The sequence below is a fragment of the Mustela lutreola genome, chromosome 2, assembly GCF_030435805.1.
Source record: "Mustela lutreola isolate mMusLut2 chromosome 2, mMusLut2.pri, whole genome shotgun sequence".
Classification (NCBI taxonomy): Eukaryota; Metazoa; Chordata; class Mammalia; order Carnivora; family Mustelidae; genus Mustela; species Mustela lutreola.
Window position 1 is genome coordinate 6,659,190 of NC_081291.1, and position 12,139 is coordinate 6,671,328.

General features: G+C 43.0%; 1 protein-coding gene across 1 annotated transcript; it reads left to right on the forward strand.

Annotated features, from left to right (window-relative positions):
• Window positions 1-6,059: 6,059 nt before the first annotated feature.
• LOC131823467 (olfactory receptor 7G3-like) lies at window positions 6,060-6,998 on the forward strand. The gene has a single exon (XM_059159867.1). It carries the CDS (start codon window positions 6,060-6,062, stop codon window positions 6,996-6,998), a length of 939 nt encoding a protein of 312 aa, XP_059015850.1.
• Window positions 6,999-12,139: the final 5,141 nt, after the last annotated feature.

The following is a 12,139-nucleotide window of genomic DNA, read 5'->3' on the forward strand; positions in this document are numbered from 1 at the left end:
GAGCCAGGACTGGGTTCATATATCTACAACATGGACAGTCACAGGGAACCCCACTCTTGGTTTAATGCTTTGCTGTCACAGTCTTGAAGTTTTTGAACTAGGGGGTCCTACATTTTCATTTTGCCCCAGGACCTGAAAATGGTGCAGCTGGTTTCACCTGAAGTATGCTTACCTGGGGAGTTCTTTGAAATACACTTTCTCAGTCCTCACCTAGATATGCTGAAATCTGGGGAGGTGTCCAGCAATCAGTTTTTAAGAAACCCTTCAGGTGAGTCTGATGCGTGGTCAGATTGGAATAGTTGTCTAAAGGCACTCCAAAGAAGGTCCTGAGTCAGTCTCATAAAGGCACTCCCGATTTTTCACTAACTACTTGGCGTATTTCCAAGTCCTCTGACTCTGGATTCACAATTGCTGCTGTCTCTGCTGACACCTTTTCCTCACCTGAAGATGCCAGGCTGCTCCAGTGCACCACTTTCTCTCCCTGGTAGAACAGGAGGGGACCTTTCTGCTCTCTCCCCACATTTCTAGTTTTAAATCCAATCCTTTGAGGAAGGCACTGAAATTCAAGGGAAGGAGGCCAATCTCCCCAGTCTACTTGCCACTTAAGAGTTGTAGTAGAATTTTCAAAACGGTCTTCTTCCCTCATAACTCAGGGGTGTTGCCCCATAGTTGTTCTCTCTCCTCCTCCTGCTGCTCCTTTATCTTCCTGTCCCTTTCCCCTACACCCTCCAATACATGCCATTCAAAGGGAGGAATCATGTCAAGATCTTCTCAAGTTCCAGTGATAGTAATATACATAATATGAGCAAACAAGTATGAGACACTCATGATAATATGAGACACTCAGATATGTACTTTGCTTTTTCCTTCTTATGTGCATTCCTGGAATGTTGATACTATATTCTCATTTCTATTATGCACATAAAAAATGAAAGCTCTGTATGCCTGTGTGGCTCACTTGGTTAAGCATCTGCCTTTGGTTCAGGTTATGATCCCAGGGTCCTGGAATCGAGTCCTGCGTCATTCTCCCTGCTTAGCAGGGAGCCTGCTTCTCCCCCTGCTTGTGCTTTCTCTCTGTCTCTCTGGCAAATAAATAAATAAAATCCTTTTTAAAAAATATTTATTTATTTATTTGACAGATCACAAGTAGGCAGAGAGAGAAAGGGGGGAAGCAGGCTCCCCGCTGAGCAGAGAACCCGAAGTGGGGCTCAATCCCAGGACCCTGAGATCATGACCTGAGTCGAAGGCAGGGGCTTAACCCACTGAGCCACCCAAGCACCCCAATAAATAAAATCTTAAAAGAAAGAAAGAAAGAAACAGGGGTGCCTGGGTGGCTCAGTTAAGTGCCTTTGGCTCAGGTCATGATCCCAGAGTCCTGGGATCCAGCCCCACATCGGGCTCCCTGCTCATCGGGAAGCCTGCTTCTCCCTCTCTCACTGCTTATGTTCCCTCTCTCACTGTGTCTCTCTGTCAAATAAATAAAATAAAAAAAGAAAGAAACACCCTAACAAAACCTCAAGCATGTTTATGGGTTTCCTAAATTGGCTTTGATTGGATTGAATCCAGATGGGCTCATTCTACACTGTGCTTTAGAAACTTCCACAGCAATGGTTTTCAAAGTGTGGTTCCCGGCCCTCCACCCAACTGTATCAGCATCACCTGGTAACTCATTAGAAATGTGAATACTAGGGCTCCACCCCACACCTAGTCAGCTGGAAATTCTTGGGTAGGGAAGAGAGATCTGTGTGGGTTTTTTTTCATTGAAATATAGTCAGCCTACAATATTACATTGGTTTAAAGTGTATGACGCAGCGATTTGACAATTATATATGTTAAAAAATGCTCACACCATGTAAGTGTAGTCACTGTCTCCCACTGTGCAAAGTTATTACAGTATTATTGACTATATTCCCTATGCTGTACTCCTCATCCTCATGATTTATTTCTCTTATAAATGGAAGCTCGTACTTCTTCATCTCCTTTGCCTATTTTTTTTTTTTTTTAATTTAGAGAAAGAGTGCCTAGGAGTGTGGGGAGGAACAGAGGGAGAGAGAGAATCTCAAGCCGACTCCCTGCTGAGTGCAGAGTCTGACTCGGGCTCAATCCCAGGATCCTGAGATCATAACCTGAGCCAAAACCAAGAGCCGGATGCTTAGCCGACTGTGCCACCCAGGCACTCCTCCCCTTTGCCTATTTCATCCATCTGCCCCTGGCGTTGTGTTCTCTAAGAACATCCGTGAAGTGTGAGAAATGAGGGGCAGCTGATTTCTCAAAGCACTATGAAGGACAGGAGCATAATGAACTAAATCAGATAAAGGTTTCTTCAACGTTTTGTATTAATTAACTTATTTTTCTAACCATAAAAAATATACATGACATAAAAGGTACTGTTTTAACCATTTTTCAGTGTCCAGTTCAGTAGTATTAAGTACATTCGCAACATTGAACAGCCATCCCCGTCATCCATTTCCAGAAATTCTTTTAACTTGCAAAACTGAAACTGTCCCCCGTAAACACTAACTCTCTATCCCTCTCTGCCAGGTCCATCACCCATCATCCCACTTTCTGTCTCTATAAATGTGACTCCTCTGGGGACCTCACAGAAGTGGAATCATACAATATTTATCTTTTTCTTTTAAAGATTTTTATTTATTTATTTGACAGAGAGCTACACAGAGAGAGATCACAAGTAGGCACAGACAGGCAGAGAGAGAGGGAGAAGCAGGCTCCCTACTGAGCAGGGAACCTCATGTGGGACTCGATCCCAGAACCCTGGGATCATGACCCAAGCCAAAGGCAGCCGCCTAACCAACTGAGCCACCCAGGCGCCACCGGTATTTATCTTTCTGAGAGTGGCTTATTTCACTTAACATAATGTCCTCAAAGTTCATCCATGTTGTAGCAGATGTCAGAATGTCATTCCTTTCCAACCCTGAATAATATTTAATATTCCATTGTATGGATACGCCACATTTTGTTTATCCATTCATCAGTGGACCGTTGGGTTGCTCCCGCATTTTGGCCATTGTGAATAATGCTTCTATGAGCATGGATGAACAAATATATCTTCAAGACCCTAATCTCAATGCTTTCAAGTATATACTCAGATTAGGAATTGCTAAATCATATGGCAATTCTACTATTGAATATTTTTTTATGAAACCCTTCAACATTTTAACAGAAGAATTATAAAGACTCTTTTGCACATTTTTAAGTTTCCCAAATGTATAACCTCCGTTCATGTTTCTGCAATAGTTGCTGTTGAAAAAGGTAACAGTCTGTGTGTCAGGAAATCAAAGGGAAAGGGAATATCCTAAACCAAGTTCAACATTTTCTTCTCCATAAAGACTACTACATTGCTTCTTGGCCTTTTGGCTAAGATCAAATGTAAAGATTAGTATAAACACTATACTGTTATTTATAAAAATAACAACAACAGCAATAATTATAGCCAATATTTCTGGAGTATTCACTATGTCCCTCGCACTGAGACCTTTTCTTGTTTAATGCATAGAGCATCTTACTCATTTGAAGGACATAAAAGTCCTTTGAACTTTGGTCGGCTTCTCTCTTCATGAACTATCCTGCCACCCTTGCTTCATAAACCATCCTGCGGACTGTGATCCTGTCCAGTGGCCTGGATGTTAGCACTGGCTGGTTCAACAGTTCTCTCCCCAACTTAGGCCAGTCTGAGGGCAGAAGAAAAAATGCTCACTTACCCACTCTGGTCTCTCAAGACTCTGCACATTCCATCCTCCCTGTACTTCTGTTATGAATATGGATCCTTCCTAAGAGAGTTTGGTTCTGATTAGAGCAGGAAATGATACAGGTTTGTCAGTAATGACGAACCAGCATACCAGCGCCTAGAATTACTCACTCGTGAAGATTTCTTGACTCAGCGGTGAGGTGGAGTGTTGCTTTTACGAGGTGGCAGCTGCTGGGAGTACATCATCCCATCTGTAATTATTACAGGGGCCAGATAATGAAGGGACTTGAATGCCATTGAGGACTTGGTGGTTTCATGGATTTCAGAATGTCACTGAAGAATCCTGCAAGGTTGTGCTAGACCTCTGCTGGCCCTAGGGGGAAGATTGCTCTGTAAAGATGCACAAAATCAAATGCACTCAAGAGTACTTGGAAGGTAGGGAATAATTACAAAACCATTGCTATTTGGACATATCCTAGAGAATGGCTACTCAGAAAAAAATCGGTCAAAAGAAATATGCTATAGGGGCACCTATTGGTACATGGAACCCTTGATCATGGGTTTGCGAATTTGAGCCCCACTGGAGTAGAGATTACTTCAAACTAAAATCTTTTTTTTTAAAAAAGAATATAGGGGTGCCTGGGTGGCTCAGTGGGTTAAAGCCTCTGCTTTTGGCTCTGGTCATGATGCCGGGGTCCTGGGATCGAGCGCCGCATTGGGCTTTCTGCTCAGCAGGGAGCTTGCTTTCCCCCCAACCCCGCCACCTTACCTCTCTGCCTACTTGTGATCTCTGTCTGCCAAATAAATAAAATCTTAAAAAAAAAAAAAAAAGAATACACTAGGGGCATCTGGGTGGCTCAGTGGATTAAGCCTCTGTCTTCAGCTCAGGTCATGATCTCAGGGTCCTGGGATTGAGCTCCACATTGGGCTCTCTGCTCAGCAGGGAGCCTGCTTCTCCCTCTCCCACTCTCCCTGCTGTGTTCCCTCTCTTGCTCTGTCTCTCTTGGTCAAATAAATAAATAAAATCTTTTAAAAATTTTAAAAATAAAATCAAATCACTCTTCCTCAGATTCTGGACATGACCCATGTATCTGGCTCTAAGCTTACTAGCAGAAAGAAGATGAAGGAAAGAAAAGAAAAAAGGAAGGAAGAGAGGGAGGGAGAGAAGGGAAGAGAAAAAGAAATATGATTATTAGAGAAAATAATCAGTTGCTCATAAAAAGAATTAGCTATTCTTTTTTTTTAAAGGTTTTATTTATTATTTATTCAACAGACAGAGATCACAAGTAGGCAGAGAGGCAGGCAGAGAGAAGGGAAGCAGGCTTGCTGCAGAGCAGAGAACCCAATGTGTGGCTTGATCCCAGGACCCCGGGATCATGACCTGAGCTGAAGGCAGAGGCTTTACCCCACTGAGCCACCCAGGTGCCCATTAGCTATTCTTGTTTTAAGGAACAGACAAGAATTTTCCCTCTCGATGTGACATTTCCTCAATAGACACAACAGACAGACTTATTCAGCCTTTTCTTAGAATGTCGTTTATTGTCACTGTAGGCTTGTGATGACAAATCACGAGTCCTGCAAAAGCAATTCTTTTGAAACAGACAGGTCCCGACAGAAGGATCTGATGTAATTATAAAATTCAGGATATTTAAAGGAATGGATTAATAGTGTTATTCCTCACATGGAGGCAGTAGAGAATGTCAGAGTTTAATTTCCAGGATTACCTGAGATTGGCAATTATGAGCAGACCCAGTTCAGAGTTAACTACACAGTTAAGATTTTCTGAGAAAGTAAAGTTGTCTAACAAGGTTTAATTGTTTGAAGAAACCATTAGAGTTTAGCGCTAGATCTTAAACTGGCATGCAGGCATGATAGTTCCTTAAAAAAATAATAAAACAGCACTTATTCTCATTCTTAATTTTAGAATTAGAAAAATGGGTGATACATAGAAGTCATTCAAAATTTCCTTGGTGAGGGAAGAAAGGATAAAGGAACCTGATGAGAAGAATTGTTTAAATATTACAAGATTTTTAAAAATTTTTTATTATTTATCTGACAGAGAGAGAGAGATCACAAGTAGGCAGAGAGGCAGGCAGAGAGAGGGGGGGGGAAGCTGGCTCCCTGCTGAGCAGAGAGCCCTATGTGGGGCTCGATGTGGGGCTCGATCCCAGGACCCTGGGATCATGACCGGAGCTGAAGGCAGAGGCTTTAACCCAATGAGCCACCCAGGTGCCTCTAAATATTAAAATATTTTAAAGCAATAGATAAAAGACTTCTCTCCAACAAGGGATGTCTGTGTGTCTGTTTCACTGTCACTAACTCGTGTCTCTAACTCAGCAGACACGTCAGCCATATGGAATCAGAAAACCAGACAGAAGTATCAGAATTCTTCCTCACCGGACTTTCCGAGGATCCAGAACTGCAGCCCCTTCTCTTCGGGCTGTTCCTCTCCATGTACCTGATCACTGTGTTTGGGAACCTGCTCATCATCCTGGCGGTCAGCTCTGACCCGCACCTCCACACGCCCATGTACTTCTTCCTCTCCAACCTGTCCTCTGTTGACATCTGTTTAACCTCCACTATCGTCCCCAAGATGCTGCTGAACATCCAGACGGAGAGCAAAGCCATCACCTACGCAGGCTGCCTCACTCAGCTGTATTTTTTCATGGTTTTTCTATGTATGGACAATTTACTGCTAACTGTGATGGCTTATGACCGCTATGTGGCCATCTGCCGTCCTCTGTATTACGCGGTGATCATGAACCCCCGCCTCTGTGGCCTGCTGATTCTTCTCTCCTTGCTCATGAGCATTGGGAATGCCCTGCTCCACAGTCTGATGGTCTTGCCACTGTCCTTCTGCACAGACTTACGAATCCCCCACTTCTTCTGTGAGCTTGCTCAGATCCTCAAGCTTGCCTGTTCTGACACTCTTACCAATAACATTCTGGTGTATTTCATGACCAATCTGTTGGGGGTTGGTCCCATCTCAGGGATAATTTTCTCTTACACTCGAATTGTCTCCTCCATCCTGAGAATCCCATCAACTGGTGGGAAGTTCAAAGCTTTTTCCACCTGTGGGTCTCACCTGTCTGTTGTTTTCTTATTCTATGGGACTAGTGTTGGAGTCTACCTTAGTTCTGCAGCTTCGGTCTCCTCCAGGAGGAGAGCAGTGGCCTCAGTGATGTACACGGTAATTACGCCCATGATGAACCCCTTCATCTACAGCCTGAGGAACAGGGACATGAAGGGAGCCTTGAGGAAAATCATCTCTGCGACACCTTCCTTTTCATGATTCTGTCATCTGGCTTGGGTATAGGTTTCTGTAAGGACTAAAAGGGAATGAAATACTGCGTATGCTAGAAATTCTGACTTCCCCCTAATTGAATTCTAACAAACTGGTTAATCATGACTTTCAGGTCAGATTTTGTATTAAGTCCTACAGTCCCATGTTTTAGTGCCTGTCATTTATTAACTAACTTAACTCTCTGAGTTCACATCAACATCTATAAAATGGGCCGAGTAATATTACATTTGATTATTAAATCAATGCTATCATGCTTGAAGCTACATTTCTTTCTTTTTAAAAATTTTTTAAAAAGATTTTATTTATTTACTTGAGAGAGCAAGAGAGTGAGCGAGAGAGCATGGGAGGGGAGAGAGTCAGAGGGAGAAGCAGGCTTCCTGCTGAGCAGGGAGCCCAATGCAGGACTCATCCCAGGACTCCAGGATCATGACCTGAGCTGAAGGCAGTCGCTCAACCAACTGAGCCACCCAAGCGCCCCGAAGCTAAATTTCCTTACTAAGCAGGCTTTATGGAGGAAACTGTTTTTAAGCAGAACTTACTTTCTGGGGTGTGTTCTGTGTGCCCTCTGAGAGTGGCGTGGGAAGGAAATTTGTACAGATGGAAGGCTGGCTTTTGTCTCTATGGAAAACTATTTGGTGTTTGTCCACAGTTCCCAGCACAGAACTCCTGGGACTCTCCTGATTGATAAGAGTGTCCTGGGCATGCTAATGAGACAAGTCGCTGTTCTGGGACTCCTAGATAGCCTCAGGGCTGGTTGCCAGAAAGACCAAGAAGTGGTTAGAAGATTGGGACTTTCAGCTCCAACCTCCATCCTCCAGGTGTTGGAGGTTGAACTAATCTACCAATGACCAAGGATTCAATCAACCCAACCTATGTAATGAAACCTACAAAAAAAAAACCCACCAAAAAACTAAAAGGACAGAGTTCAGAGAGCTTTCGGGTTGGTGGACAAGAACACACCCATGTTCTAGGAGGGTAGAGCACCCCAGGCTGCCCAGGGACGGCAGCTCGGGACCCTTCTGGACATGGCCCTACATATCTTTATCTGGCTATTCATTCTCATCCTTTGTAAAGAAAAAAAAAAGAGTCAGTAATCTAGTAAGTAACCTGTTTTCCTGAATTCTGTGAGCTGCTCTAGGAAACTCATCAAACCTGAGGAGAGGGCCAAGGGAACCCCTCTGATTTACAGCCAGTCAGTCAGTAGCATAGGAGACAATCTGGACTTGCAACTGGTTTCTCAAATGGGGCAGCAGTAGCCTTGTGGGACTGAACCCTTAATTCGTGGGATGTGACACTCTATCCAGGTAGATAGAATCAGAACTAAGTTGAATGACAAAACACCCAGCTGGTAGCCAGAAAGAACGTGTGTCATTCAGTGTGAGGAAACAAACACATGCACATTTGGAGGCTAGAGGTATCAGGAGTTCTAAGGGTTGTGTGAGGTTAAAGGAGATGCAGAGGGGAAGTAAAATTTTCTTTAGACCCATGAAGCCTAAAATATTTACCATATGGTCCATTACAGAAAAAGATTGGCTTCTTACTCTTTTCTGTCTCTCAGCGAAAACTCAGAGGCCCTTGCTTCTGAATTTTTATAATTAAATTCGACAAACTCCATATAAAAATCCTAGAAGTCTGAACTGCTATTTCAAATGCAAGTTAACAAACATATGATCAGTAAGTCCAAGGGAAAATCAAGGTGCACCTCAAAATCCTCAGATCCTGTCTGCTTCCTGCATCTCCGAAGGAGGAGAGGTTTTCAGATATGGCCGCCCAGCATGTAGAGCTCTTGTTCTCAAAGGAGAGACAAGCAGTGATTTTTTTGTGTTCATGCCCCCTATACCCCCACCTGGGCACTAACCGCGTTTGGAGCCCAGTGTACCTGTAATGGGAGTGTCCTGCGCATTGGGGGATGTTTACCGGCGTCCTTGCTTCTGCCACCAGGTGCCAGGAGCTCACCGCCCAAACTCAGCTATGACATCCAATCACTTCTCATTGAGAACCCCTGCTCAAAATAATAATAATAATTATTATTATTACTGAAAACAGGTAAGGCATCTCAGAGAAAACCGGTCATTTATGTCTGTTGTTCGAATACCAACATGTAAAGGAGAATGACAATATTCAACGTCATCTGTGCTGCTGGAAAACCAAGACGGTTAATCCCCCCACCTCCCACCCTTTCGTGTTCCAGAAACTACTTACCACAGAGAGCTCCCTTCCCCCTATGACTTGGATAAGACTCACTGGTGACCCCCTTGTTTACTCATCACAAAGCCAGACACACACCCTCCAAATTCCCAATTTTCCCCCCAAGGTTCTAACTTTCTATGCATGGTCTCAGCTGTGTCTTTACAGCTTTTTGTTTCTCCTTTCACCCGTGTGTCTCTCTCTAGGGATGTTTTAAAAAGCAGGAGATTCTACAAATTTCATAGTCACTATTGTTACAGCAGTAAAGTGGGTGCAATACCACTTCACTCCCCCCCCAGTGCTTTCTCTTGATCTTCATTAACTACCATGGATGATCATTTGAGTAATCACGGTACCACTATCAGCCGTGTTATCCATGCCCCATTTCCCTCGTCACAAAGAGGTCATCCATGAGCTCCTCAAGCATGTAACCAACCCAACCTCAGACCCCTATAAGAGACCCTCTTTCTTGAGGCCAATCATGGTACCCCTTACTATATTTATCAAGGCCCAGTAGGATTCAGATGACTCAAGAATAACTTGAGTAGAGCTTAATAAGGCAATATTTACAAAGGTATGGGTGGGCTTAGGAAATTCACAAGGAGTAGTGTGGAACCCTATGTCTATTAAGAGAAGGCTGCTTTTTCACCATCAATGATGTCTTCTTCTTCTTCTTCTTTTTTTTTTTTTTTAAGTCGGCTCCATGTCGAACCCTATGCAGGGCTTGAAATCGCAACCCTGAGATCAACACCTGAGCTGAGACCAAGTGTCAGATGCTGAACAGATTGAGCCACCTAGGCACCCCAATGATATCTTTTGATGAGTAGTTTGTTTGTTTGGTTGGGGTTTTTTGAGCAGTTTCTAATTTTAATGCATTCTGGTTTATCAAATATTTCTTTCCTTTGCCTCCTAATTAAGAAATATCTTCCTATTCCACGACATGAAGACACATTTTTCTCTATATTTTTTGTTTTACCTCTCACATTTATTTCTGCATTCATTCTAGAATGATTTTGATTTTTATGGATAGTATGAGAATGGATTCAGCTTTACTGAAAAGATGGTCCCTTACCTCACTGCACTCGTTGCCATCATACACTAGGTGGCACTGTTCTCTTGCATTGGTCAGGTTTTACTCCCGCATCAATCCCAAAGGGGGAATTTAAGGCTATTTACGCAAAGTTCAAAAACCAGGCAGAACTATTCTATGATGCATAAGACAGGGTGAAAAAAATACTTCCTCCTACCCTTCTAGGTTCTAGGTTGGGGTTTTGTAAGAAAAGTCAGATTAACAAAGGAAAACATGCAAATGTATTTAAGTTTTATTTGGCACGGGACCCTTTAAAGGGAAATGAAAGCACAAAGTTGTTAACCTAGACGTTTTTCTGCTAGGTTTGATGAAGAGTAGAAAGTCGTGGGAAAATGTGTTAGGGCAATAGGGTATGAGTTTAAGAGTAGTAAACTGAGGCAAATTTAGCAATCCCATTCATTTGGATTCCTCTCTGTGTCCCTCCATCTTTTGTTTTTGTTTTTTTTTTTTTTTTTAAGATTTTATTTATTTATTTGACACAGAGAAAAAGAGAGAGATCACAAGTAGGCAGGCAGAGAAAGAGGGGGAAGCAGGCTCAGAGAGCCTGATGCAGGGTTCGATCCCAGGACCCTGAGATCATGACCTGAGCGGAAGGCAGAGGCTTAACCCACTGAGCGACCCAGGCACCCCATGTGTTCCTCCATCTTTAGAAACAAGGATGCTTCTTTCCTTTGGGTATAGAAAGGACATCCATCATATGCCCATCTTACGGTCTGCGTCAGGGGAAAGCAGAGAGTCCTTGCTGAACCCGCCATTTCTCAAATTCCTTCAACTTAGCATATTCAATGTCAGAAGATGTCATATTTTAAGGCAGCCGTATTTGGAACCCTGTCAGATGTTAAAAGAATTTATAATAGGGTTTTTCTTGGAGGATGAGGGGTTGTAGTGACCAGGAGAAACATGAAAGAGGCTTCTGGGTTCCTGGTAATTTTCTTTTTAAAAAACCTGGGTAGGAAAAAAAATTAAAAAGTAAAAAAAATACATAAAAACAAAATAAAAAATAAAAAACCTAGGTAGCAATTGCATAGGTATGTATCCTTTGTGAACACTTTGATGACTTGTGCATAGATGTGCCCACTTTTAAAATTTATTCACAGACTCTCTGCATGTTTGTTATACTTCTTCCTTTTTTTTTTTTTTTTTTTTTTTTTTTTGGCAGACAGAGATCACAACTAGGCTGAGAGGCAGGCAGGGGGGTGGGTGGGGAAGCAGGCTCCCTGCTGAGCAGAAAGCCTGATACGGGCCTCAATCCCAGTACCCTAAGATCCCAACCTGAGCCGAAGGCAGAGGCTTTACCCACTGAGCCACCCACACGCCCCTGTTATACTTCAACAAATAATTTTTAAAAGTCCGTTTTATCTCTTTCCATCTTCTCAAGGTAGTGTGAACGACTAAAAGCCATTTAAACAAGTAGGGGAATGTTTACCAGTATAAACTCATCAACTGCAAAAATTAATAATAACAGGAAATCTTGTTAGAATGGAGTCTAGAAGGTGGGAAGATGGGGGGGGGGTGTTCTCAGCCCCACCACTGGTTGCCAATTGCAGACCAAACAGGAAGAGAGGTACCTTGCAAGTTAATACCACTTTACTACCCCAGCAAGAGGATGAAAGGTTTCTCCTCTCCTAGCAACAGCCCAGGCAATGAGACTTCACCACTCAGCCAACGAAAAACCACTATACTTCAATCTACCAATTCATTCCAAAGGACTTTTTGTTTATGACAGCCTTCCCAACTTCCTGCTTTCCTTTATCATAGACGGTTCCTCTCCTTTATTCTGTGGACTCCGTAGCTGCTGGTCCTGAGTTGCAATTCTCTACTATTCCCACATAATTTTTTTTTTTTTTTTGCT

What these genes read in the sequence shown, in the direction of transcription:
- LOC131823467 (XM_059159867.1), top strand. Translation starts at nt 6,060, where the DNA reads ATGGAATCAGAAAACCAGACAGAAGTATCAGAATTCTTCCTCACCGGA.